The sequence below is a fragment of the Labrus mixtus genome, chromosome 22 (assembly GCF_963584025.1).
Source record: "Labrus mixtus chromosome 22, fLabMix1.1, whole genome shotgun sequence".
Taxonomy (NCBI): Eukaryota; Metazoa; Chordata; class Actinopteri; order Labriformes; family Labridae; genus Labrus; species Labrus mixtus.
The window spans coordinates 2,292,339-2,320,193 of record NC_083633.1 but is presented as its reverse complement, the minus strand read 5'-3'; the positions used below and the strand labels follow the sequence as shown (position 1 = coordinate 2,320,193).

At 42.5% G+C, this 27,855-nt stretch overlaps 2 protein-coding genes across 8 annotated transcripts in view; one reads left to right on the top strand and one right to left on the bottom strand.

Moving 5' to 3' along the window:
* Positions 1–386: 386 nt before the first annotated feature.
* Positions 387–18,801, top strand: ppp6r2a (protein phosphatase 6, regulatory subunit 2a). Of its 3 annotated transcripts, none has more exons than XM_061030437.1 (24): positions 387–798; positions 5,802–5,971; positions 6,642–6,896; positions 7,670–7,856; positions 7,954–8,091; positions 8,184–8,249; positions 8,351–8,463; positions 9,507–9,620; positions 9,818–9,944; positions 10,171–10,323; positions 10,745–10,969; positions 11,063–11,127; positions 11,597–11,712; positions 11,808–11,893; positions 12,923–13,003; positions 13,470–13,567; positions 13,728–13,785; positions 14,489–14,616; positions 14,701–14,825; positions 14,925–15,069; positions 15,760–15,848; positions 15,937–16,147; positions 16,688–16,795; positions 17,563–18,801. In XM_061030437.1, the coding sequence occupies exons 3-24, from the start codon at positions 6,670–6,672 to the stop codon at positions 17,612–17,614; spliced, it is 2,712 nt and encodes a 903-aa protein (XP_060886420.1). In that variant the 5' UTR covers positions 387–798; positions 5,802–5,971; positions 6,642–6,669; the 3' UTR covers positions 17,615–18,801. The 3 variants fall into 3 exon arrangements, with proteins under 3 accessions (XP_060886420.1, XP_060886419.1, XP_060886421.1); XM_061030436.1 differs by having other exon boundaries at positions 11,793–11,893; XM_061030438.1 differs by lacking the exons at positions 15,937–16,147; positions 16,688–16,795; positions 17,563–18,801 and having other exon boundaries at positions 11,793–11,893; positions 15,760–15,901.
* Positions 18,802–22,593: 3,792 nt separating this feature from the next.
* Positions 22,594–27,855, bottom strand: part of sbf1 (SET binding factor 1) — a 65,985-nt gene continuing 60,723 nt past the window's right edge. For all 5 annotated transcript variants that reach the window (XM_061030431.1, XM_061030433.1, XM_061030432.1 and 2 more), the window contains 6 exons: positions 27,654–27,784; positions 27,227–27,571; positions 25,362–25,567; positions 25,159–25,246; positions 24,948–25,079; positions 22,594–24,789 (listed from right to left, as the gene is read on the bottom strand). In XM_061030431.1, coding sequence (XP_060886414.1) covers positions 24,691–24,789; positions 24,948–25,079; positions 25,159–25,246; positions 25,362–25,567; positions 27,227–27,571; positions 27,654–27,784 — 1,001 coding nt within the window. In that variant the 3' untranslated portion in view covers positions 22,594–24,690. The remainder of the gene's footprint in view (positions 24,790–24,947; positions 25,080–25,158; positions 25,247–25,361; positions 25,568–27,226; positions 27,572–27,653; positions 27,785–27,855) is intronic.

The window sequence follows — 27,855 nt, the reverse complement described above, 5'->3', positions numbered from 1 at the left end:
CTTATTTATTTTTACTTTTACTTTTTTTTGTACTTTTCTACTCTTTTTTTCTTATAATGCTATTCTATTTCATATATAATTTTAACTTTTTTTGGTAGAAGCTGACTCAGGGAGAAACGCACAAGAATTCCAATGTACCTGTACTGTCCTGTACCTGTGCAAATGGCAATAAACATCTATTCTATTCTATTCAGTATAGCCTGTTAATATCATCATCACATTTCATTTGTTTCTGTAGTAAAATGATAATATGTATATTTAAGACATCAAATATTAAAACTCTTAGAATTCACGATGACTTTGGTTGAATTGTTAAAGAAAACAGTGTCGTATCATTCAGCTTTACTGAGCTCGGTGCGCGCTCCCGTGTGGCTCTCCTGCGCGCTCCCGTGCCATGTCGCCATTTTGATTCGAAAAATATGACTGAGTTTTTCCTGCTTTGCTTGCTAAACTTAGCCTCGGGTTTGAATTATTCTGTCCGTGAGTACGAACCGTACACTCTTATTTGAAACAGCAGCTGTTGCCATCATGTCAAGTGGCCGTTAACGCCGGGTAACTTGTTTATTTGATTGACTTTAAAGCCAAGATTTCAGTAACGTTAGCTAAGTTGAGCTAGCTCACTGTTAGCCCGAGCTGTCGCAGACTGACCCTTCTTCAAAACAAATCCAAACAGGCTAATTCATGTTAGCACACACGGCTAGCTGATAGTTAGCCGTAGAAGCTAGCAGGCTGCCTTGGAGAAAAAACTCCACCAACAATCTGACACAGACGGAAGGAGTAGCAGCTTCGCAATCAAAGGTAAGTTTTAGATTTAAAAAGTGAGTTTGAGCCGCCAACTAACATCAACTCCTTTAGCTGCGTCGACAAAGTTTAACCAAGTTTACAGCTTTTTTTAAGTTCGCTAACTTAGCCCAGGTGACTGTAAGGAGCTAATTAGCTTCTCTGCTAATCAGAGCGAAGGAGGAACTAACGTACACGGTAGTCAAATGTTTCTTAACTTGACAACTTAGTGTCCTAAACTCACCCACTTACATTCATTTAGGAGCTAATGTTTGATAACTTGACAACTTAGTGTCCTAAACTCACCCACTTACATTCATTTAGGAGCTAATGTTTGATAACTTCACCCAGAGGTTTGTGTTTAGACCAGTTGAAGGTGTTAACTTGACTTTTACTTGGTTGTAGCTCCTGTTCAAACTAACATTTCTCTCATAAGAGTTGCTATATATTTCGTTTTTTATAATATTTTTTTTTAACCTGTAACCAAAGAGCTCGTAGACCCAAGAAGTGTTTTTTCAGTACAGCCAGAGTTTATCTGAAATCAGCTTCTAAAAGTGTCTAAATGTGTTCAGTAAGGCCTCATGGGGATGAAATGACAGGATCAACTTTGGAGTAAATGTTTTATGTTTTTTTGAATCCTGTATTATGTGGTTGTGGAGCCTCCACTGGACTTGAAGTAAACAGAAATCTGAGCTCCAACCTCAAGTCAGTTGATGTGCAGTCCATGCCAAGGCTGCTGCAGCTCAGTTTACATTTCTTAAAGGGGACATATTATGAAAAATCCACTTGTACAGTGTTTTTGAACATATATTTGGGTAACCTGAGTGTCTACTGACCCACAAAATGTGAAGAAAAAAAAACAACAACCTCCCCTCCCAGGAGGTTTGTGACCCTGTATAAACCAGCTCTCTCAGAACGCTCCGTTTTGGTGTGTGTGTCTCTTTAAATGTAATGACCCCCTCCCCTGAGTTTTCCCAGAAGACATCACTCCTCTGTAGAGAGAATACAAATGGCCGACCTGCTCAAAAGTTTTGCTCTATGCTGGAGGTGGAGTCCATTGGTGGAGATATCAGGGGAGGGGAGGGTAATATATATATATTTTTTTACCAGAATCCCATTGTGACATCACAAGGAGAGCACATTTGAAACAGAGCATTTTCCTCTGTTGTAAGACTTATGGAGACCACAAACAAAGAACTGGATGGATTTATTTCACATTTTGTGGGAAGGCGTATTACAAAGCACAAGCACGTTTAAATACCTTATCTTCAAAAAAAAAAAAACAACTAATAACAGTGTACCAACATTAGTGACAAACCTGTTCAACTTATGTTGCAACTACACTGCATTAAAGTCAAAGTAAGCAGCAACAGGCTGAGTGAAACTGTACATCTGTCTGTTATCTGAGTTACTGTTGCACATATCGTACTAAATAATAACAACTCAGGCTGAACGGGATTAGAATAAGTAACATCGCGTTACCTTTTCTTTCTGCGATATCTAAAAAATACAGGAAGTTAAAATCCAAATAGATGCAGTGAGTTTATGTAGGCTTAAATACTTGATACTTGATACCTGTTATCCATAGTTAGGCCCGTAGCTGACATGATTGACAGGTGGGCTGCGATGTAATGGTTCATCAGGAGGCTTTAAACCCCCCTCAGCTCCAGCTCTCAGCCTGTCGTTAGGTTGACAGAAAGTTAGACTGAGACAGGATTTCCAACATGGTGGCTGCTGCTGATGAGCCTCCAGCGCCCCCTGCAGGAACAGATGGCTGACCTCAATCAGGCGTCAAACATTAATATTTACAGTTTATGATTGCAACATACTTGTCTTGACTCCAAAACCACTAAATTGGCACAAATGAATCAGAGGTTAGCTGATAGCTAGCTTAAATTTAATCTGATTGAATCAGAATGATGATAAAGCGTGGACATTATACGCAGGACGGCACTCAACATATGAAATGACCACATGCTGGGTGAGAACGCTGTGCTTGCTTTTATAAAAAACGTTTTATTTACTGCTATTAATGTCATACGTTTGCGCTTTGTTTATTGTGAATGCTTATAATGCCTTAATGATAGCATTTCTATTTATTGTGCAGCCCTCGACACACGTACATGCGCTACGTGCGTTACTTTCCCAATATCGATATCGGCCCCAAAAATCCCATATCGCTCAAGCCGTAATTTAGACAAATAACAAAGAGACAACATGCAGTGCAGGAAGGGGAAGAAAACTCAACGAGCTTATTTGAAGCCTCCCCTTAAATAATCTTGAAGTATCACTAAACTAAAAAAACAATGCATCATTTACATACATTTAAACTCGTAATTTATAACCAACATTTAGTTACAGTGACAATCAAATGAAAAGCAGAAAATGTGAACATATGAGGTTTATGAGTACCTGTGTGTGGGCGTGCAAAGTCTATTTTTACACCTGTGCTGACACGAGCCAAAATACTGCTCATAAAAAACCGTCATTCAGATAAACTTTAAATTCAGAACAGCAGCTACATGTTTTCTCAGGCATTTTTAGTAACATTTAAACACTGTCTTCAAAAGAAAAACTAACAACTGTGAACTAAACATTAGTGTCAGCTGATCTGCTTAACTTATCAGTGCATGAAAGTCAACGTAAGCAGCAACAGGTTGAGTGAAACTGCACATCGCTCTGTTCTCTGAAGTGTACTTGGTAGCACCTATTGTACTAACTATTAAGATCAATGTTATGAGTTTTCATGTTGTGGCCACCAGTTGCATCTGCACATTCTTTTATTAAGAGGCAGCTCATGTAAAAGTGTAAGTTGGGGTTTCCTTGTTGCTTCCTGAACTTACTTAATTACAGACCATTGTTGGCTCACAGCACCAACGTGTATGTATGCCCTTTACGTGTGCTATTGTTCCTCTTTTCATGGTCTGTGAGCCAGTAGACTTGTTTTTGTTGAGGTCGCCTCTGGTAGGTTCTATTTTGGATGTAAAGTCAAGCATTTGCTTTCCTGCTCTGTGTCCACAGGGAGCGTTCAGCGGGGTTATTATTGCACTTGTGTACTCTGTAAATGTATGCCAGATGGACGACGCTGCTGCTTGCTGCTGCTTGCTGCATGTGCAGGGAACGAAAGGGCTCCTCCACAGGAAGGAAAAAAAAAACGAGAGAAAAGGAGGAAGCACTTTAATTTCCTCCTTCAGTTTTACTTCCACCATCAACAGTTGATAGCATGTTGCTAAGAGACACGTTAGCACCGACAAAGCCGGGAGATGTAAATGTGTTTTGTCACTGCGGGTGTGTTAGGTCGTGTGGATTAGCCGCCACAGTAACCACACGAGGTAAAACAAACGTAGCATTCTTGGGTAGTCACTTAAGCGTCAGATACTTAATCATTTAGGATGCATTCTTTATTTACCACCCTCTGATAGTGGGCATTTAAAAAACTCTCACACTATGCCGATAAGACAAGAGAGGGAGATGTTGACTAACACTTCTTCATAATTTTTTCAAAGTATAGATGTAATTTGCTTTCAGTGTGTATTTCTTCTTTACATTAAACTTGCCTGGTAACTACTCTAAATCTTTTATTGACTCTTCCATGGCCTGACGTGTTAAGGACCTGACACACCAAGCAGACGGCAAAGAACTATTGGTGATGAAGGCCACCTCACGATGCCTTATGTCATGGCCAAAAAGTTGCACTAGAACACACAACAAAGACTACAGCCGACAGCCAACCACCACGTACGCTATGCGCATGTGTGAGAGGAAATAACTCTCCATGCCAGCAGGGGGCGGTAGTCCGTTGTTCTGATACGAGAAGACCATTGTCACACCGCTGTCGCTCACCACTCGTATTAAAGGTAGACTACTAATGGAGAATAATGTCTGATAAAAAGGTGAAAATGGCGTTGTTAGTTCTTGGTCTTTTAGTGGAATAAGAAAAGAAGAGGCGGAGGAGACAAATAAGGAGAACGCGCACTAACGGGTGAAAGCATGGATACTACAGCGACATGCTCAAGGGGATTTCCTGAACATGAGAGGAGAGCTGGAGAGAAATGAAACCTCCAAACAGCCAATCAGAGAGATCCCTCTCACCAACCGCAAAAAAAAAAAAAAAGGCAAACAGGTAGAGATGGAGCCGGACACACTGCAAAAACTAGGGACGACGACCGCTCACCATTGGTCCAACTAGGACCGAAGGCCGACGATCTCCTTGGTGTGTCAGGGCCTTCAAGCTTATCTCTATATTAACGTGAGGTTTGACAGTGACACTTGATCCCCCCTCCCCCTATAAAATCAATAACTACACTTGTCCCTAAAATCTGTCCTGTGATCGTCTGGTGTGAGCTTTTTTATTTCTTAAAACAAATGAGACATAATTGTAAGCGAGGGTTTCTCTCCAGATGAGGTATTAAACGTTGGGTTTGTAGACTGAGATGGATGAAGGGGAGGGACTCTGCTGTCCTGACTTCACTGGGGAGAAACCTACACTATGTGTATGTGACCATTAAAGATTACAGACCACACCACAGTCCTCTCTTACATCACTAGCATTAGCTGTCATATAGAAAAAGGCGCCAAGGCAACAAATGTCATGACTAACATGGAGTATGAGAACAGTGTACCAACAGATTTGTTTTTAATGTGTTTGCAATGTGGAGTCTTACTGGAACGAAGGCACTGTATTTGCATTGAGTTATACATTAACAACATGGTACCATAGTTGCTGACAACAGGTGAAGCCTTGTCATCATGCACGAGGTTACATTCCTGCCAGTATACATTTGTTTGAAGACACTGGATCGACTCTGGACTTTTAGTTTATTTATAAAGAGAAAATAGGAATGATTGAATTTACTGTAGCACTTGTGAAAATCTATATAACCCACCTTAAGGACAACAAAAGTCAACAATAAGAAGTCATATATTCTGCAGAGGTAAAATCATGTTCGACTGTAGTGTTGAAATAATCATATTTCTTGTCGAAGTTGATCGATCTCTGGTGTTTCTCGTGTCGTTTGCAGGTTATGGTGAGCCCCTCTGCGTCTCATCTCCTAAAGAGGCCTGCGTTTTAAGAGGAGACCCATGCTGATAAATGCCAGGCCTCACCACACTCTCTGTCGTCTGCACAAACACAAATGCCTGCCTGCCCGTGGGGGAGGTCTGATTAAAGATATCCACATTTCATCCACTGGTATGTGTGAGCACTTCTGTCTTTCTGTACAGCATGTGCTGTCTATTGTTACATGTACCTGGACCACGATCACCCAGCTGTTAAGGCTGGATTAGTGGCCAAAAACGTCTCCTCATTAGGACACAACATAGAGCATTTTCAGTCCCGATCATGACAGAATAGAGAGTAGGCTGAAAGTCAGACACATTGTCCCTGCAGTCAGAATCTGCCAGTCGCAGCCTCAGTAAATCACCTCAATACTGTACTTCCTGTTTATTAAACTGGCCTCCATCAGTCCTGGTCCTGTAGTGGTCATTCAGAAGCCATGTTCACAAATGCCCTCCTGAAAATATCTAGAGAATTTCCGGAGGCCTGTCCCTGAAATCCTCCCTCCTGATGTGGATCTAAATAAGGGCTTGTTTTCATCAAATGTAATACATGGCCCAAATGGTTTACATTATTACAGTCTGAAATGGAATACCCCCCCCCCCCCTCTTAATTTGTTGATCCAGCTTTAAGTTGTTAAATATTGTAGTTTCCATCTTTTCTTTAAATTGATTTCTCTCCCTTCTTTCCTTCCATATCCACCCCTTTCTTGTTTTCTCCCCTTCTCATCCTCCTCCTCCACCTCTGTGTGTGCTTCCTATACCCTACCACCTCCTTAATTCTGCTGTCCCCCCTCCCGCTCCAGGGCTGTGTCCCCCGTCCCAGCGGCCACCATGTTTTGGAAGTTCGACCTGCACACCACCTCCCACATCGACCAGCTGCTGGACAGGGAGGACGTGACGCTGAGGGAGCTGATGGAGGAGGATGACGTCCTGCAGGAGTGTAAGGCCCAGAACCGTCGGCTGCTCCTCTTCCTCTCCCAGGACCACTGCATGCAGGAGCTGGTCAGCCTCATCACCACAGAGCCGCCGGCCGACCTGGAGGAGAGGAGTCGCTTTAAGTGAGTGCTACAAGATGGAGTGGACTAGTGATGGAGTTAGGATGAGAAAAATTCAGTTTTGAACACATGAAGTTGAGCATCATGAAAGTCAAGAAAATAGATGATAAGAAAGTTGTCAGATAAATCCAAAAGGTGTGTTCAGATCACGGGCAAAGCTTAATTTTTTCCGACAGGATGATAACTCCAAAGTCATCATGAAGTTGCAAAGTCAGTCGCATCATTCAAATATGAAAACTTCAAAAATGTGCAAAAAAGATCATCAGTGTAGAAACACAAATGCTCTATCCAAACTCCACTCATCTAGTCTGCATTTTTAAAACGTTTGATTGCTGTCTTTGTGGCAGACCTAACGGCATGAAGTCAGATTTTTCACATATTTGCATCTTGATGCATTTTCTTAACCTTTGATCCAGATTACTTCGACCACTATATGAACAATGTGGATTTTTGGGGGTTCAGACCAGGGAAGTAAACCACTTGAATTCAGCTGATGTGTGGCTTGCTAGTAGTGAATCTTTATTGATTTGTAGGAGAGAAAAGAACACGCAATCAGCAGCTGATTCAGATTTCAGGTAGTTAGCATCCTTTTCAGAAATCCTGTCACCAGTATGAGCTACCTAGACATCAAAATGGGCAAATTTATTATTTTTTGACATCTCAAACCTCTTCAAATCATTAGGAAACATTTCAGATATTTCCACCCTTTATATCACTTTGTCAAACACGGGCTCCTTCTCATCACCTTTCTCTTACTTCTGTGTTTTTTTCCAAAGGTTTCCAAACATTGCGTGTGAGCTCCTCACATCAGACGTGTCGCTAATAAACGATAAACTCGGCGCAGATGATTCCCTCCTTGAGATGCTTTATCACTTCCTGGAGCAGGACCCACCACTCAATCCGCTACTGGCTAGCTTCTTCAGCAAAACCATCGGCAATCTCATCGCCAGGAAAACTGAGCAGGTACACCGAGAAAAAATTAGCATTAAAGTATGTAAAAGTAGAAATATTTCCATCTGCCTTTTAAAGAAAGTATTGAGCTCTTTATTTTGTTTCCCAGGTGATTACCTTTCTAAAGAAAAAGGAGGGATTCATCGGCCTGGTGCTGAAACATATTGACGCCTCCGCCATGATGGACCTGCTGCTGCGCCTCATCAGTTGTGTTGAGCCTGCCCCCTTGAGGCAGGAGGTCCTCCATGTAAGCGCTCTAAATATAACTTTTTGTAGTAGAGTGAACACCTACTCTGAAAGTGTCTAATGACCTTACTGTTCTTTTTTTTTTGTTACAAGTGGCTGAATGAGGAGAAGTTGGTACAAAGACTCACAGAGCTCATCCATACAGGCAAAGATGAGGAGGTGAGAGTCAAACCACAGTCATGTTCATGCATCGACATAACTCAGGAGAGTCGTTTGGTTTTATTTCGTACAATTTCCTGATTCAATCCTTTTCATTCCAGAGACAATCAAATGCATCCCAAACACTTTGTGACATCATCCGCCTTAGTCGAGACCAGGCCAATCAGATGCAGGAGAATATGGAGGGCGACCCACTATTGGCTGTATTAGAGTCGTAAGTTTGCGCCTTTTTTTTTTTTTTTGAATGAGTGGTTCAACAACACATGGCTTCATGTCTCTGTAGTTATTGGAGAGATAGCACAGTGTATTAGAATCACAAAATGACATGCGGGAGAGGAGCCAGAGGTCGGATTTGAACCCGGGGCAGCAAGCTTCGAGGACTACGTCCTCTGTACATTGGGCGGGCGCAGTAACCACTCAGCCATCTGTGCCTTAAAAGTTTAAACATTTGCCTTCTCTACCTTTTTGAACAAAGAGACGTAAATGAAAAGTCTTTTTGGAGGTATTTGTAGATGTCACTGTGATGAGCATTTTCTTTTTTTATTTGCTTTTTAGTGACTTCATTATAGATTTTGAAAACAATGATTTACTAGTTGCAGCCTTGTGCAGCAAATCAGACACCACATTAAAAAATGATAGGCTTTTTAGATGGAGTCTTTAGTTGGTGGACTCTTCCTGTTTCTCATGTCTCTGAACTAAACACTTTGATAAGTCGCTCTACGATGTGTGTTCTTACATGTCCACACAGGATAAACAAACTGAAACACTCCTAATGTGACGCTCTTGTACATGAATGGCAAATTTCCCAATTTGGATTAAAGAGTTCTTCTTGAGCCCCTTGGCTTGACGTGTGCACTTACATTTTCTGGCTGAGCCTGTTTGACAGCCGCTTTGATATTTGTGCAGGTTTGAGGGTGAGTCTTTTGATAATGCTTCCTGGGTGCACATAACAATTTCACCCATTGTTGTATAGTGGAACAACTTGTAGAGGGGTTAAAGACATGAATGTGTTTGGCTTTTTATGACTTGATTTAGAAACAGGACAGTGGATAGAGACAGAAATCTGTGAGAGAGAGAGAGTGGGGAATGACATGCGGGAAAGGAGCCACAGGTCGGATTCAAACCTGGGCCGCCCGCTATCAAGGATTTAAGCCACTGTACATGGGACGCAAGCTCTAACCATCAGGCGCCCCATTAATGTGTTTTTAAAAAAAAATGTATGTTCTCATGTCCTCTACACAAACCTTTTGTCTTCAGGCAGGAAAGTGTAGCGGGGCTCCTCAAGAACATGTTTGAGGGGGAGAGAAATGAGGCCTCCATCGTTAACGGAACTCAAGTGCTACTTACCTTACTGGAGACCAGGAGGTCTGGGTGAGTCAAGGATGTTTTTTAAATGCACACTTTGGGAGATTACTTAATTTTGGCTAGCCTGGGTTTTTTTTTTTTTTGGACTAATAAATCATATTACGGCTCTCTGGAACATAGATGAACCATATTTTAGGAAAGGTAGAGTTAGTGTTTCCAATATATTTCAAATCGCGTGACTCTCTCCTTTTGTGGTCTCCCAGGTTGGAAGGGCTGATGGATCTGTATTCTCAGGGTTATGAAAGGTCTTACACTGTCAACAGCAGTATTTTAAATGCCATTGAGCCCCATTTAAAGGACTTCCAGCAGCTTCTTCTGGATCCCCCCAAGGTAAAGACACAGAGCAGTATCATGAAGCCAGATAAATTACAAACATGTGCTAACACCCTAAATGTTTGATTCATTTTGTAAAAGTGATTTAAGTTCATATTTCTTTAGTCACTATAAACAGCCGACTTCTTGTTTCTTCTTCTTGAGTCTGCAGTGACGTTATAAAATCAGAACTCTTCTTTGCTCTCAAAACAACATTAACTGGTGGTTCTCACTCCTGATACAGAAAAGTGCAATATTGACGACCGTTGGCGTTCTAGAGCAGCCACTGGGGAACGCCCGCCTTCACGTGGCCCGGCTGGTGGCCGCCCTGCTGCAGACCAGTGCCCCCAGTATCTGCCAGGAGCTCTGCAATCTCGCCACCATGGACCTACTACTGGTGAGCAGAACCGCCGCTCTTCACTTCCTGGTCATTTTGAAACCTGCAGCTCCTGCTTGTGTTTTTTGTTTGAAGGCAGGTTTTGTTTGCACGAGGTTGGTCATGAGATCAGGAAGCACTGATTACTGCATCACGCCACCTGATCAAAGTGCACTGACTGTGTGGATCGTTTGGAGCAGGTTCATATCAGAGCATCAGATTGTTTGTAGTTCAGCAGATCTCCCTTGCTGCCCTGGTTAAACAGCATGGTGACAAATGGGAAGTCATTATTGGTCATAATGTTACAGACAAACTTCCAATTTCTCTAAATAATCACAAAAATATCCTCAAAATCTGACGTTTGCTGCAGAGTGTCCCAGGGCATGTCCACTTAGTTCAGTATGTCGTTCTCAAAGCTCTCTCTCTCTCGCTCTCTGAACAGGATCTGTTCTTCAAATACTCCTGGAATAACTTTTTGCACTTCCAAGTGGAGCTCTGTGTGGCGGCCATCCTGAACCATCCTTCCTCAGATGAGCGGCCAAGCCCAGGCCTCCAGAACCACGACGGGACGCCCGCAGCATCCAACCCTGAGGCGCCGGGGGAGGCAGTGGAGACAGGCCGGACCAGTGACCCACAGACCTCCGTCCACAACGCCCTCGTGGTACATGTAGGTGTCAACCCTGAACTTGGTTTTGATCCCCCCACTTTAACATTTCTTTTGTACATGTGACTTCATTCTTTGTTTCTTTTTAACCCACAGCTCTTCCAGAAGTGTCATCTGGTACAGAGGATCCTTGATGCCTGGGAGGAGAATGATAAAATACAGTAAGAAACTGGCATACTGCTTCAATTCATTAGCATGAACACAGAAATGGTGTTTTCACACGTGCACAAAACTCCTGAAAATGTTCTGGATGGGCTGCATGGTTGAACACAAACAGCTGAATTTTAAATTTTAAAACCCTGACTTTTATATCACGCCTTTGTGTGCACAAAGGCTGAACATTTAACTTTCAGCTGTACAGAAGTTTTCAACACTGCTTTTTTACATTTTTTTCTTCCTGCATGTTTGTGTTATATCTTCTTTTTTTTTTTTTAGTTTGGAAGTAACATGAAATAATTTTTAAGATCATAATTGTTTTCTGAAAAGACTCTTCTTCAAAATGTACCTGTGGAATCCCCGCCCACACCTCAGAAACTGGTGTGCGTTAGTAATTAGTTACCAGTTTCATGTTGATGTTGATGTTTCTTTTCCATTGGGACGTTAACTGAAGTGTGTCTCCTTCACTCTCAGGGCCGAGGGCGGCACCAGGAGAGGAAACATGGGTCATCTGACCAGAATCTCCAACATGGTGGTTCAGAACCTGGAGAAAGGACCAGTACAGGCCCAGATAACTGACCTCATAAAAGGTAAGTATCCACTGCAGAAAAGTCTGATGCAGAAAAAGTAGTTCCTTTAAATCGAATCAAATTGTAAGTAAAAATCAAAGCCCCTGATTTGGCAGAGCTTCCTGAGGACTGCAGAGGTCGCTGGGAGAGCTTCGTGGACGAGACCCTGAGAGAGACTAACAGGAGAAACACAGTGGAGCTGGTGAGACGTTGTTCAGCAGAACTCAGGATCCTTCTGCATGATTTAATTTTTTCTTCTAACGTCCTCCTCTTCTCTCCCAGTTTTAGCTCGCTGTGCTCAGAGCAGACAGTCAGTCAGGAAAGGAGCGGGCAGAGCAGAACAGTTTCAGAGCAGCAGTTAACCAGCGTCTCTGCATATTTGTTCAATAAATAAAAAAACTAAGTAAGAAAAGTCAGAAGTGTTGCTTTAATTACCAAGAACCACCGTACTACTACGTGTGTTTTGTATTTACAATCATTTAGGATTATTGCATTCTATTGGTGATGTTTTAGAGGCTTTGTCATCCGATTTAAAGTCAGATAAATAATGCTACAAATGTACAAATAAACTAATAAGGTACAATAGATATTCACATCATAATGAGAAAACAGTTTGTTCACTTTTCACCTTTTTACTGCTTTGAATTCCTGTGTCACACCTCCTGACAACATTAGTTGTAATGACAGGAAAAATGCTGAATAAATTGTTAGTATTATTATAATCTCTGAAATTGTCATAGAAGAAACAGAAGGGTATCAGGTGTACCACATAATTAAACTAATATTAAGAAAAACAACTTAAAAGATGACCGCTGTCTTAACTGACGTCATGTGAAAACTGGGAATTTTGTATGACTTGCTTGACCTGAGCAATGACTTGACTTGATTCTCACCGCAGTGACTTGAGACTTGAAGGTTGAGACTTGAGACTTGCTTGTGACTTGAACATGTGTGACTTACTCTCATGTCTGGTATTACCTCATTATTTGCGACAGTTGTGGAGGATGTCTGTGGTTTTTTGGTCTGTGGTGCATTGTGAAGGAAGGTTCCAGAGTTGATAATAAACCCGTGTGAATAGAGCTTCAGACAGATACAGGAGGACTAGAGTTAACCTGCTCTCTCTCTCTCTCTCTCTCTGATCAGCTGAGTTTCATATCACAGCTTCTAATACCACAGGTCATCTGTAATGTTCTGTAGAAAGTTCACTGATCGTCCACACTGTGTCCTGCAGGTGAGCACACACAACATGCACTCGTCCAGTGAAGACGACGACATGGAGAGCCCCTTCCCCAACGACCTGTCTCTCCAACAGGTAAAGATAAACACCATCATAGAAACAGATATCTGCTATTCTCCTAATCAGGGATGTAGCGAGTTTAGATTTCTTTCACTGTGCGATAAAGAAACTTCAACTATTTGTTCCTTTTCTCTTAGTAAACAACGTCACCAAACTTTATTATCAGCCTTCAAAAGTCTCATGTTTTACCTTCCAGATGAACTTTTATCAAAATCAAATAATTCCATCAAAGATTTTGTCGATGTCTGTCAAACCAAGAATGTGTCTGCTGTGAAAAACGTGAAGGATCAAAAACTGAGGATTCATTTTGAGACCTGTTAGAAGCCTCACGTTGTTCTGAGTACAAGGATGCAGCTAAAGGTCAAAGTTCACCTGACTGAATGTGAATCAACTCCTCACTGCTGTTGAAAAGGTTCAACTGTTTAAACTCTTCAGTTAACTATGAATCCACCTTGAACCTGCTCTTGTGTATTTCCTTCAGGCCTTCTCGGACTATCAGATCCAACAGATGACCGCCAACTTCGTGGATCAGTTTGGATTCAACGACGAGGAGTTCAGCGAACACGATGAAAACATCAAGTAAGGATCTTCACACGTCTTGAACCAACACGTCGGGACATTTTCATTCTTGATTTGTTTGATTCTGATCGTCGAGTAGATGTGTTCATTTCTTCTCTGTTGTCCCAGAACGACGTCTGGCACCATGTTGGCTAACGACATATCTTTTCTCTTTCCTCAGCGCCACATTCGACAGAATTGCAGAAATAAACTTCAATCTAGATGCTGATGATAATAGTGTAAGTGTTCGTGTCCTTCTGTTGATTGAACGTCTTAATAACAAACTCAAACTGCCTCTGATTTCAAACTTTACCGTTAACAACCCGACAAAAACTGTCCCTCATGAGTTTTGTTTTCATTGTAATAAAAAACAAGAGACTCGAACTGCCGTACAATTAACAAACCATAATTACATCAACTTAGTTTAAGTTTGAACTTTGACAAGATGCAAAAAATCAAATGATATGTATACCTGTTTGGATACCATGGCAACAACTATAGAAGTGCTGACACAATGTTTGATAGTTTTTTGTTTTGAATGTCTTCAGTCTGCACATTTTCAGTCCTGCAAATGGGATAAATTGCACATATATGTTGCCAACATATTTGTGCAATTCAAACAGTGAAAAATCCAAAAAAGACTTGCACATCCCTCAGTGGGTGCTGGATTCAAAAAAAGGAAAGGAAAAGGTTCTTCTGAGGGCATGTTGGCTTCAAAATCCTTCAAACGGGAGCTCCTCTGTTCTCGTTCTGTTTGAAGACATAAACTAAACTTTAATACCTAAAGATCTTTAAGTCAGTAGTCTGCATTCTGGACTTTAATGATGTTGATCATTAAAATACTGGACATGGTTTTATAACACATTAAAGTATCTGAAAGTTTGTTTAAAGTCTGTCTTAAGTGCTTTTCTGCAGAATAAATGAAGGTGTGTTTGTTTCCAGGCCAACGCGGCGGCTTTTGAAGCGTGCTGTAAAGAAAGAATACGCCAGTTTGATGATGCTGAAGAAGAAGAGGACATTTGGGAGGAGAAGGAGATGAACTATGCAACACAAGTTAAATCCAGAACAAGGTGAACCCGGTGATGGCGTTCTGCACGTTTGAACACGCCGTGCATTTTCCTTCTTCTCTATGTTAACCCTTTGATTTCCTCCAGGTTCGGTGTCACACAGACCTCAGAGGGGAGCTCCAGAGGCAGCTTGGAGAACGGAGGCAGGGAGCGGGACCACGGATCTGGATCTGATGAGGACGAGGACTCTGAGCAGAACCCGTCAGATTCAGGTGAAGGAGAGGAGAGCAGCTGCTCACAGAAAGCAGCTTAATGTCATGCTAACCCTGAGACTCCTGTCCTGGTCTGAAAGAGTCTCGTCTTGTTGTCAGGTCCCGGCTGGACAGCAAACTTCAGGGACTCTAGAGGGACTGCAGCGTCCCAGACCCCAGCAGGGTGGGAGAGCTCGGTGGGGAGCGGAGCGGGGACGCAGGGAACCAGCTGGGCCAACTTCACCGAGTTCCAGCCTTTCTCTGGGTGAGACGGGAACTTCATAAAACTCCAAAGAGGATTAAGAACAGTTAAATGTTTTCTTATAGACGGCAGATGTGATGGATCCTTTTTCTATGGTAAAATAATTCTGTGACCGGGTCTCAGTGGAAACATGAAAGTCCTGTAGCTGCAGGGAATCATTTCACTGGGTGGACATCAGATGATCCTTCATCAACATCAAATCCAAAATTTAAACCGTGTACATCTTTAAGAGGTTTTGGAACCAAATCCTGTTTCCGTGGATACAGGGGCGTGTAGATGTAGAGTTGGGTGGCATGGTCCCTCCTGGAGATCTGATTGTCCAGCCCAGGTGACATCCCCAAAAATCCTAAACTGTGATTGGCTATTTGCCCTGTCCGAATTATAATAATAATAATAATAGCCTTATTTATATAGCACCTTTAAAAACAAATGTTTACAAAGTGCTGTGACAGACAAATACAGAAAAACAACAACAGAACAGAGATCAACAAAATTTTTACAAAATTGTAAAAATGCAAATAACAAGGCAGGCAGGCAGGCAGTTGTAAACCATTGTATTGCTCTACCATTCAGAGAATTCAGTGCTGACCGGACTCTTTGAAATGTGACATGAGATACAAACTCTAAACAGTCTGCCTTTTTACACAACTTGTTAATCTGCCTTTTGTCTCTTCTCTTCATGATCTCGTGCAGTAAGGAGGCTGAGCCCAGGTGCAGCTCTCCTGTGGACTCGGGCAGCAACGACGCTGAAAAACAAGCCAAACAAAACCACGAGAAGAGTGGTGAGTGTTGACCTTTGACCCCCTGAACATCACTTCATAACTACTTCTTTGTAAACAACACAATTCATTTTTGTGTGTGTGTCAGCAGACGTCAGTGCCTCCTCTGGTGATTGGCCGGCGGGAGATGGGAAGAAGGCTCCTCTCGTGGCCTCGGACAGCAGCTCCTCCGGGGGATCGGACAGCGAGGAGGAGAGAGGAGAAGATAAAAAGGCCGCTGCCGCTCCTCCCGCTGCAGCTAACCCCTCCGAAACCCCCGTCAACCCCGTCGCCCCTGGTAACAAGACAGCTGACCTCAAAAGGTTTGTGTCTTACAGAATCTCTGCTGACCGGTCCACTCTGCAGCCATGCACAGAAAGTCAAAGTGCGTTTTAACGTCTATATTTAAAAACATAATGACCACATGGAGATAATTATAGACTGGACTGGACTGGGGAATTACTGCATTCATGCAGTTTTGGCTTTTTGAGTCAACTTTGTCCGCAGAGCTTCTCTGGTCCTCTGCAGGAACGTCAGCTTTAAACTCACATTCACAAGTTTAGAGTTTCCTGAAGAAGACGGAGGTGTTAGGAGCAGATCTAAGAGGAGTCGATGTTTGAGGGCGTCCATTACTGAAGGAGTCATTAGTAACATCGTGTAGTCCTCTGATGATTCACACAGTAACATGCAGGCTCACAGACTGTAGGAGAAGTTGTTTTCTGTTATCTTTGCTGTGAGGTCAAAGGTCAGCTACAAAACAAAGAGAGAGCTGCAGCAGGGAGGGAGAGAGAGGGGGGAGGTTTACTTAAACCTGCACACACTGTGCCATAATGAGTAAGTGTGTGTGTGTGTGTGTCCTGCAGTGAGGAGAGTCCGGTGTCTCTGGAGAAACTCTCTCTGTCAGATCCTCCTAAAGCGTTGGAGCAGCCGCCCGCTGACAGCTCACCTGTAGCTACACAGACCGACAGGAAGTGAGTGCTGCCTGTTTACACTTTACTGTTCTAAATATTGACTTAACCCTTTGATGCCTGATTCTGGAGACTTGAAAGCAGTTTTGATGCTTATCCTCCTGTAGTTCAAAGTTCTGAAAGTTTTATTTGTCTACTGTCCAAAAATGACACTTTAAAGTCTTTATATGTGATTTTTTGATCCAGCAGGTGTCGCCCTTGAGCACCAGCATGAAACCAAAACAACTCGCGCTGCATTGTTGTGTTAGCATGCTAATGCTAGTGATCTTTATTATGCTCGTATCTTCACACTGCATGTAAATTTACCTGAAATGAGCGTGATCTAGAAACACAGTTAAGCAGTGAGTACAGTATGTTATTCTTCTTTTCTCTAGTCCCTCAATTAAACAACTTTTATACACGAGGGGAGGAGTCAGCCGGCCGTCCTGCCGATGTAAACAAAGTGAAGATAGGACTCAGAAAACTCTGAAAACATCACAGACAGTGGGACTCGGGTGTTACACCCATTGTAGACAGTCATGACTGAGTTATTTTTTAGAGGATATACTTGATTTATATTATATTTAAGTGTGAAAAATCGCATATAAAGCCTTTAAGACTGTAACTTTGTTAACTTGTGTTTGCAACTTGCAAGTCGTACGTTTTGGTGGCACAGATTTCAGGCATGAAGCATTTAAAGATACCTCAAAAGATCATCTGACCTCTGAGCTGCTCATCCTCTCAGGTTGTGTGTGCATATTTGTGACTGTGTCCTCTTCTCACGCTCACAGACAGGAAATGCCCCCGCCGCCCCAGGAAGTGTCTGTGAATGGGCCGGTCTGAGCGCGTGCAGGACCCCGGGACACATCCAACAGAGACGGCGTTTGGTGGGACTGTCTGCCTCCTCCAGAGTGACTCCCCTGAAAAAAAAAAAAAAGAAAAATAACCTCCAGTGTTTTTTTTTTTTTACTGAATCACTCTGCCATGTTATTGGACCTGGACACTGCCAATCAACACCAATAATGAGGCGGCGGAACATGTAAAAAAAAAAAAAAAAAAAAAATTATGAAAAATGAGAAACCAACAGATCCAGGAGGAGCGCGGAGGAGGAATCATCTTCGAAGCCTTTTTTTCAGATGTTGCACAGAATCCGGTGCAGGTTTTAATGTAGCAGCGACAGAATCCGAGGGGGTAAAAACATCATCATCGTTATTTTTTTATGTCCTGAAAGATTTCTCTCCGACCTGTTTCCTACCTGAGCTGTTGGGATCCCGTTATTTGGGATTTTTTTTTTACATCGTCACCCCTGAATGGATAGCACAGGCTAACTTTTAACGATGCCTCAACAATAAATACCTTTTTTTGACAACTTTTTTTTTTTTTCTCTTGGAGCTTAAAGAAAAAGCACTTATGCAGCCATTTACTGTACATTATAGCACAACGTTAAGTGTTTGACCCTCATCTCTGCTGGCTGTCTGATCTGTCCTCTCACCCCACGCCCACGTTTTTATCCATCGTGTCCGTTTTTTTTTTTGTGTCTTTCTTTGGTTGCTGTTGATGAAACATCTCGTTGTCACCAGGTTTCTGAATGTTTGAAGTGCTTCAGGAGGGTCCGTCACAGAGGAGGAGGAGGGGGTCCATGAACAGAGCTCTAATAGTATTACTGTCTTTTTTTTTTTTTTTTGCTCATGTGCAATAATGTCAATTAGCCATTTTATTTAAAAAACAATGAAATCCAACATGTATTTCTTTTTAAAGAGAATCAACCTAGCGTCACATTGGGTTGGAGGTTTGGGCAAACAAATTCAGATTTAATCTCCTCTGATTTTAATTTTCAATTTGTCTTTTTATTCTTTTTCTCTTTTTTTTTTTTTAGTGCATGTATAACCGGTTCTCTGTTGACCTAGCTAGTGAGCGAAGACCTTCTGATTGTAATGATCTTTAAGTTCTTATTGCTATTCCCCTTAAATCAACCAAACATTATCTACCTATATACAAATATCTACATTTAAAAGTAATTTTACAAGCAATCTTGAGATTACTCTTGTCGTCTGTTCCTATTTCTCTCTCTCTCTGTCTCTCTCCACTGAGCACTCACTCACAGGGCGAGAGTGGCATCTGGCTAGCGTGACGCTGTATGTTTTTATTTTTATTTGATTTCTTTCTGAGCAGCAGGATTGGATCGAGGGCAGGTCTGTGTTCTGCAGAGCTGCAGGCCTCTTTGGTGTACTTACTTAAATCATTTGACAGCGATCAGGTTCTACGATCATTGTTAAACAAAACAAAAAAATTGAAATTAAAAGTGTCTGGTTGACCACATTAATACCAAAAAATCCTGGCTTTTGCTCATCTTCTTGTCTTTCCACCTCTGCAAACATCCAGCTGCTGCGACACCACTCTAGGTTATGTGAGCTTCAGAGACCTGATGTGAGGAGGATTAAGGTGTTCCACAGGGAGGTCAGGGTCAGACAGAGAACAGCGGTCAGGAAGAAACAAAACAAACACAGGACCATCTTTGAGGTATCAGATGCAGAGGAAGTCAAATTCAAAGAGGTGATTGTTAAAGTGGGTCAGCCAAATGCAAAGTTTAAAGGTCACATATTATGCAAAATCCACTTCACCATGTTTCTCTAGTCTGTCTACAAACCCCCCAATGATGAGTAAAGTCCATCCTCTCCGTCTTTTGCCTGCTCCACTTTTCAGAAAATGTGTGCTCGAACAGGCAGTTTGGAGATTTTCCGTTCATGACATCACAAAGGGCAGTATCCCCTCCCCCAGGTGGGTGACACTCCCACAGCTAGGTGTTTGTTCTGTCCCGAGTCTGCCTTCTCACCGTAAACAATAGGACATGGAGCGAGAAATTCGAGCCACCCAAGCCCTTCCAGAGAGGGGCGTGGTCAGACACAGCTCATTTACATATTTAAAGGTACAGACACAGAAACAGCCTGTTCTGATCAGGGCTGAAATAGAGGGGTTTATAGGCACGATCAAATACAGGATCAGAGTGGATTTAGAACAAGAAACTTCACAGACATGTTTTGGGGAGCTCTGAGACTTATTTAAACTGTTTGGAGAGGAGGAGGATATGTGACATTTGAAGTTCTTACATACATTATGTTTATATTTGTGTTTAAACTTAAACTTACTGCTGAATCACAAATCCATGCGCAGGGTGGAAGGCTCAAATAGTGTTAAAAGTCCGACAAGACAACTTTTTACCAAACATTACCGTTATCTATGAAGGTAACCCCCACCTTCATCCATCACTATAAAGCCATTTTAACAATGTCACAAAAGATGACAGCAGGACAAAATGATCCGTTTGGTAACAAAATTGTAGCTTTCATTCGAGAGACTTGCTTACCTCAAATCGTGACCCAACGGACACTGAAGCTTCAGTGTTTATCCAGCTCTGCATGGGTCTGTAAACCTTTGTGTTCTAACCTCTCTCCATTTTTCAAAAGCATCTCCAATATTGATCCTAGTTTGAGCACGTTTCTGCTCGTGGAGCTTATTAGAAACATGCAGAGGCTTTTTAGGTCGGGTACAATCACTTCTATCTGAACCACTTCTCTTGCCCGCTTCCATCGCTGCAACACCTGTTGGTTTGACCTGATAACTGCTCTCATATCTGGCAAACCGAGGGACGTCCAAAACGGCCGTGTGGGGGTGTCTTAAAAGCGCCTTCCTTCTCTGGTCCAAACAAATCCAGAGCATTCAGGAGCAGAATCTAAAGTTAGAAGGAGGACATACTGGCTGCTGCATTGTTGTCAGAGAAGCCAGCACTTCAACATAGTATGTTTCCTTAATGTCTGATCATACAGTAAGCTCATCATTATCATTTCACTCACTACACATCTCACTGATTGCTCCTTTAAAGTAGCTTCTTTACATTTGCTCGAGGACATTGGAGGTCAAACTTGATGAAATGAGTCAATGTACACAACACAGACGTAAACATTAAAACCCACAGTTTTTATTTGGATCTAAAACTATATTGACATGATTGACAACATAACCCGGCTCAGAAAAATCATTTCTAATTTTAAAAAAAAAGGAACAAAAATAAATAAAAAAGGATTATGTCATATCGTTGTGGTTAACAGATCTTGTTTTTAGAGATGAGTCAACGAGAGTGAGGAGACGAGCTACAGTCACAAACTCAAACACACAGTCTGAGCGCAGGAGGTGGGGTCTGCTGCTGCTGCTGTCACTGAGGTCCGTCTGTTCCTCTGGGGGAGATTATTAAAGATGAACGAGGTCACCTGAAAGTGAACAAGGTGTCGGCTGTGTCACCACAAGACGACCTTTCACTGAAGTCTGTAAGAATCAACATGTCGGCGGCAGTGATTCAGTCTTTCTGCCCGTCTGTAAGAATGAGCGCAGTTCAAATATGACACAAAGCTCCAGATTAATAAAGGGACTTTCTGCTTTTTTAGAATCTGAACCCTAATTTGACACATTTTGAGGTCTAAATGGATTTCATTTGATCAAATGACATCACCTAAAAGTTCTTGTTTTTTTTCCTACAAGATAATAAAAGCTGTTTTAACAACATTATAGAACTAAAACTGAGACATAAACCTTTATTTAGAAGAGTAAGATGATTCTTTTAAAGCCAGAAACGGCTGTTATCAGTGCCGTCTTCAACGCCAGCAGTCTCCATAGAGAAAACAGCGATTTTACTTTGAGGACACAGGAGTTGCTGATCTACCGCTGCCTCCACTGGTACGTGTTTTTTTTTTTTTTTTTATGATTTATGTTCTTCAATATTTGTGCTGCACATAAAAACGACAAAATCTGACCAATGGAGACCGGCATAGAGCAGCAACTCCAGATATCTGGGCTTTAAAATAACCGTTTGTGTCGATGGAGTTTGGTTGCTTTGAAGAGAGCAATATAACAATCTGTTACACAAATGTGTGTTGGATCACAACTAACCGATTTAAATTCTCAACGTGATAAAATAATAATAAAATAGACTACAAATAAGAGGCAGAGGTAGAGCAGCAACTCCTTTGTTCTCCATCCATTCATGATTATCTATACGGCTTATTTGCTGATTTGTCAATGGAGTCTGGTGGCTTTAAAGAACTTTGTTTTGGGTATTTCTCTCCAAAAAATACCTCAACAAGATGCGCCCTCTCTTTCTGTAATGTTGCCAGATACCTAGAAAAACCACTTCAGCGTCTCCGTGGCTAAAACAAGAACTAGTTTGGTAGGTTTTACTAAGAAGTAATATGACACTTAAAACCTTTCCCGTAACCATGGCTACAGGCAGAAACTACAACTGCAACGATTCCACATCATTTCACACCTGTTTGTCGTTTAGACCCCGCGCTGTGTGAAAGTATTTCTGATGGCGTAACCTCACAGCGAGCAGCAGAACCCGGCAGCAGGACGACTTGATGTGTCTGATATCTACTGACTGTAACCGCCATGCAGAACGTCATGCCGCTGATGGGGAGCCGAGCGACAGTAAAACCCACACCGGCTTCCCCCGAACACAGCGCCTCCACTCCTGCGTGAGTGGTTGGTGATGAGTTAAGACAACAACGTTTACCAAAATAGAAAAAAAAAAACGAAAAAAAAAAACGAGGGGTTTACTTGTACATTTATCAAAAAAAAAAAAAAAAGCATTAGTCACATTAATACAGAAAAAATAAAACAAATGGCACATTGAATTCCTAATTTTAAAATAAAGTGGTGCTTGAGGAACTTTCTTACTGAGGAGACAAGTTAAATAAATTACTACCATAAACGTTACATACAAATCTGGAGTAGTATATACAAAGGAGTTATTAGACACAACAAAAAAAATCTACAATTTCAAATTTTTATGTTCAACAAAAGACAGCAGTAGAACCGTATTTTACAAAGCAGGGTCCGTGTTAACACGTGGGGGTCAGAGTGGTTTATGTGTGTGTGTGGAGGAGGAGAGGGGGTGAATAGAGGGATGTGTGTGTGTGTGTGGGGGGGGGGGGGCAGTTTGACAAACAACTGACATAAAAAGATAAAAAAAAGTGACGTGATGTTTGACACCTTCCAGGTAAACATGCTGTTTCTCTAAAGCTCTCTGACAGACTCTGTTTGTGTGTAACATGCTCTGATGATGTCACAGGTGGTCTCTCTTATGAAGCATGGCACACAGGTACACAGAGTCTGAACTGCATCACACTGAAGGACCAGTGCTCCTTATATCAGCGTCATTAAAGGACAAGCTGCTGCTCTGACTGACGGCTCGGGCTACATTTGCATCGATCTGTTCCCCTCACAGTCGCTTCAACTTTTCGTAAATACAGTTTCATTTTGACATTTTCCTCATTCTCAGTGTGGACAGCTCACAATTCCTGTTTACTTCCACAGCAACGCAAATATAAGTCCTTTGAGTCATTTCTTGTTTTAAAATCCAAAAAGTTGTAGGTGACCTCCTGTACACCGTCTACATTGCAAAGTGTACGTGCTGCAAACACTGTATTCAGGCGTCTTAGACAAAGTTGGTACTGTACGTAGGCATCAAGAACTTGTCTTATCCTCCTTCTTTTCAAAGCTGATCTGAAAAAAATGATGATCTGTGACACAGAATTGATATTTTATGCTATCCATGCATCCCTAGCTCAGCAGAAAGCATGCAGTTAGCAACTAATCAAGGAGTTTCCTTTCTGATAACAGGCATAAGACACTTTTGATTAATGAGTTGGACTTCTCTGTGGGTTTTTAAAAAAGTCAGAAAATGCAAATGTAGCACGGCCAACAGTCAAACTGCATCCCAGAATTTTCCTTTAACGAACTTCTATCTTCTGACACTCGGAGCGCTGTAACGAGTCAATGTCCACCTCTTTAAAAAAAAAATCTGTATTCTCTCTGAAGCATCCCATAATATCACTCTATTCACAAGTATCCCTCCTCTTCATCTGCCCACCTTCCAGATCTCCTTCCATAGATTGTTTTTTTGTTTTTTTAAAGAATTCACTACAAAATAAATCCCTCCTTTTTCCTTCAACATCCCTTAAAAAAAAAAAACTCTGAACGTTAATAGTGGTTGTACTGATTTTAAAAACACACACAGGTGAGGAGTTTAGCTTAGTGAGGGAAGTATTCGTCTACTTTGTAAACACTCTCAGTGAAAGTTCACCGACACACTCAGAATACCTGACGGAGTGACTGGCTCTCCTGCTTTTGATCTCTGCGACTGATTCATGGCGTTCACAGTATTTCATCGTCACCGCCGGCTGCAGGCGTGACGAGCGTTGATCTCTTACTGGTTCTTATCTGAGACTTTTTGGAAAAAGAAATAAGACAAAAGGAAATCCTTCATGAACCGTTAAGGAGCCCCCCTCCTCCTCTTGTTGCAGTTTGTTTCTTGGAATTCTCTGCGAGTAGGCGACATCAGGCAGCAAAGGTTGATTTGGTCCGTCGATCAGTCGATCTTTTACATCTGTCTCCAAGAAAGTCTTACGAGTGTGTGTGTGGCCGGGCCGACCGCAGCTCCTCCGTCATTCCTCCTGGAGTGTCTAAAAGGGCGGGCGGGGTTAGTATGAAGAGGGGGAGGGGCTTACAGGTGGAGGGTCTGGAAAGATCTTCATGCTGGTCCGAGCTGCAAAGATGCATCCACAAAGCTTCCATAAGCACACAGAGATCCAGCGCACACATCGGTGAGACTGTCGGGGCGTGGAGAGGCTGCAGCGGCGTGTGAGACGACAGCGAGTGGTTCTTCTTCAGGGGGACTTTTTTTTTTTCTTTTTCTCATTTTTATAACAAAAACACTGAAACGTTGTGACGCAAAAAGGTTATTAGTTCAATACTAGCAAACAGAACGGAGCAGACGTGGTGAGAGGCCCCGTCCCCTCTCTGTTGTCCGTCAGGTGCAGCAGCGCCTCTCATTCGCTCTTTAAAAGAGTCCCGCCTCCTCCTCGTCTTCAGGCGTCTGACAGGCAGCTCTGAACGCTGTCCATCCACAGCTGAGCGTTCAGGCTGTCCTGGGCACAGAAGTTGTACACTCGTTTTGTCGTCTTCAGCTGAAAGAGGACAGGAGATAAATTAATTCCGGGTATCTGCAAACTGGACTCTCTAAACATGGCGTCCCTGATGCATATTCTCGACATCTCGCATTTGAAAAAAAGAGAGTCCCTTATCTTTGCATTGATTTCAATATCAAACCCACACGTGAACTCACGTCAAAGAAGGCTTTCTCCTCGATGTTTTTGGGCGCTCCCATGGTCGGCGTTCCTGGAATAACAGACTCCACGTCGGCCAGCTCGATCACTCCTTTGCACTCCTTGTCCTGCCGGGTCTCGTAGTATCTCAGCTGGAGACGCACACATGCAGAGTTTAGAGACAGCTGACGGTTCAACAGTCGAAAATAAAGAAATCAAAACAAGTCTTACCTGATGTTTGGTCTTGTCCAGCACAAACCACCGTGGTTTCCATGGTTTCAACAACGCCCCTTTCTTAAAGAGGATGCCTTCAAAACTCCTGATGTGAGAAGATCAGAGGAAACACTCAGACATGCTTGATATTCCCGTCATGTTTCAGACTGATATTCATCCCCAGTGACTCTCCCTCTCTGTAATAAAAACAGTTTACAGACCTGTTCTCGCTCTCCGTGCTCTGGAACTGGCTGTACAGTGTGCTGGTGCTGGGCCGGCCTGGGACAGGCGTGGAGGTGGCGCTGGCCTCACAGTCCAGAGCCAGGTTGATGGAGGAGCCCACACAGCTCTCCTGCAGGTAGACGCCCTGAGAGCGCCGCTGGTGGCTCAGGTTGGATGACATCAGCAACGAGCTGGAGAACGAGGGCTGAGGAGGAAGAAGAGGGAGTGAGAAGCAGAACACACAGTTACACGTCTACTCCAGATGTTTACTTTAAATGACTTCTTTTAAAAACTTTTAATCTGTTCCAACAGTACCAAGATGACTACAGACAAACAACAACATGTGATAAATAACTTATAAATCATAATTTACATTTGAAAAACATTTTTGTGTGTGTGATTTGGTCTGTTTTTGTTCTATTGACTGACTTCACTTTTATGGTGTTAGTATTTTCCATACTTTAAAGGTCCTTCACACAAGAACTCAAGTGACCTCCAGGGTTGTGCAAGGCGTCACCTTTCATGTTAGGGACAATAAACTCGGACAAATCAGAGGTCTGCAGTAGATTAACTCCACAGTTTAGCATCAGTTCAGCTTGCTTAGAAATTTGGCTGAAGTGACACCAACAAAAGGACCGGGGACCCTCTACAACTTCTACTGATCTGAGACAGATAGTGCTTTCACAAAACTCCCTCAAGACGTCCTCAAATGTTCAGGTTGATCGGCATGTGTGAACGCAAACAGCTGAATCTTTCATCCGACCTTATCTGGATTTTTCTTGCCAGTGCCCCTGGTAAATGTCCCCTCATGAAGTCTGGGTGAGCAGATGTTAGAACAGCAGGAACTTCATCGCAGGCAAAGTGTGAGCAGGTGATGATGATGTTTATATCGTGCTAATTGAGAGCGACCGATGCGATCTCTGTGCACTTAACGAAACTGCTTCATTATGTTTTCTTTACTTCTCTGCTCTTTGATAACTGTGAATGTGTTGACCTCCACTATGCATTTACATCAAGGCAACATTTGTTATAATAGTGATGGACTCTGATGCTTTGTTCTATTTCTTGTTACATCTGAACCCTGCTCCATTTTTAACAACGCTCCAGAGAGAGAGGCTGGTTCTCCAGGTTCCTCATGCCAGGACTGACCTGGGAAAAACTGCTTTTAGTGTTAGTGCAGCAAACTCCTGGAACATTTTACAACAGGACCTGAATTTGAGCACTTTAACCCCTTATGGACACTTTACAAATATTATTACCTGACTGTAACTGTTTTATTTGATTTTCATTACTGACTTATCACTGTAGTCATTTCAAGCTTTTAAATTATTTTAGTGTATGTATTTTATTGTTCTTATTGCTCTTTTATTGATTTTATTTTCTGTAGTAGCTTTATCTCATTTCTCGTTGTTTATCATTTATGTATGTTTTCTCGGCATCGTTGTAAATGAGGGTCGCCCTCATTGATCTCTCCGAGAACTTAAAGGTTGATGATGATGATGATTTACATCATGAGACACACCCCCCCTCCTGTCCAACAGGGAAAGTCTCCTACTGTGAGGTGTGAAAACAGCTCGAGAAATGCAGTTTGAAATGTAGTAGTTTCATTCAGGTAAGTTATTGGCAGCAATCTGCTTCTTCACCACTAGATGTCAGTGTAGAGCAGTAACTTTGTATCTTATTTACAAACCATCACAGTCAGCTGTTCAGGCGATACATTACATTTTTTCATAGAGTTTGTTCCACATGTGACACAATGAAGGAAACATTAACTGTTCAACTGGTTTAAGATCGTTGAATAAACCTCTGCTGCTCTGAACTCACACTTGGTGTAAAAACTTGAAAGTAAACATCGGTTGCTCACCTTGCTCTCCAGTTTGATCTCTGTTTTCTGCGAGTTCTTCATCTTGTCCCACGTGTCCTTCCACTTCTCCGACGTCTGTCCGAGCTCCGCCTCCAGACTCTGCAGGTCCTGCAGCAGCTTGGTGATGGCGTCGGGCACCACCTTGCTCAGGCTGTCGTAGCACGGCCACACGATGTGTCTGTGGGATTTGGGGCCGCTGCTGTCGGGTTTCTCCGGCGTCTCCTCGGCAACGCGCTCCTGCCGGCCCCTCAGCTCCCAGTCGTAGGAGGGGCCCTCGGACAGGGTCTCCTCCATGTAGAAGTCCCACACCTTCAGGTTGGAGATGAAGGTGTACGGCCGGAGAACCTGAAACACACAGAGACTCAGTGAAGTGTGCTTTGAATCGTGGCGTCTACCATGTTCACTTCATGAACTTCAGCCGCCTCACCTCCTCGTCTTCAGGGGAGAACATGTAGTTGTAGAAGATCGGTGTTTTCTTGTTCAGTCTGTCGATGTAGTCCCACACAGACTTACACACCTGAGGGCTTTTCCTCTCGCCTTTCTCCTCGTACAGCACACCTGCACACACACACACACACACACACACGTTACATAAGTGTGTTTATTTATTGCAGTTTTGTACTTTTGTA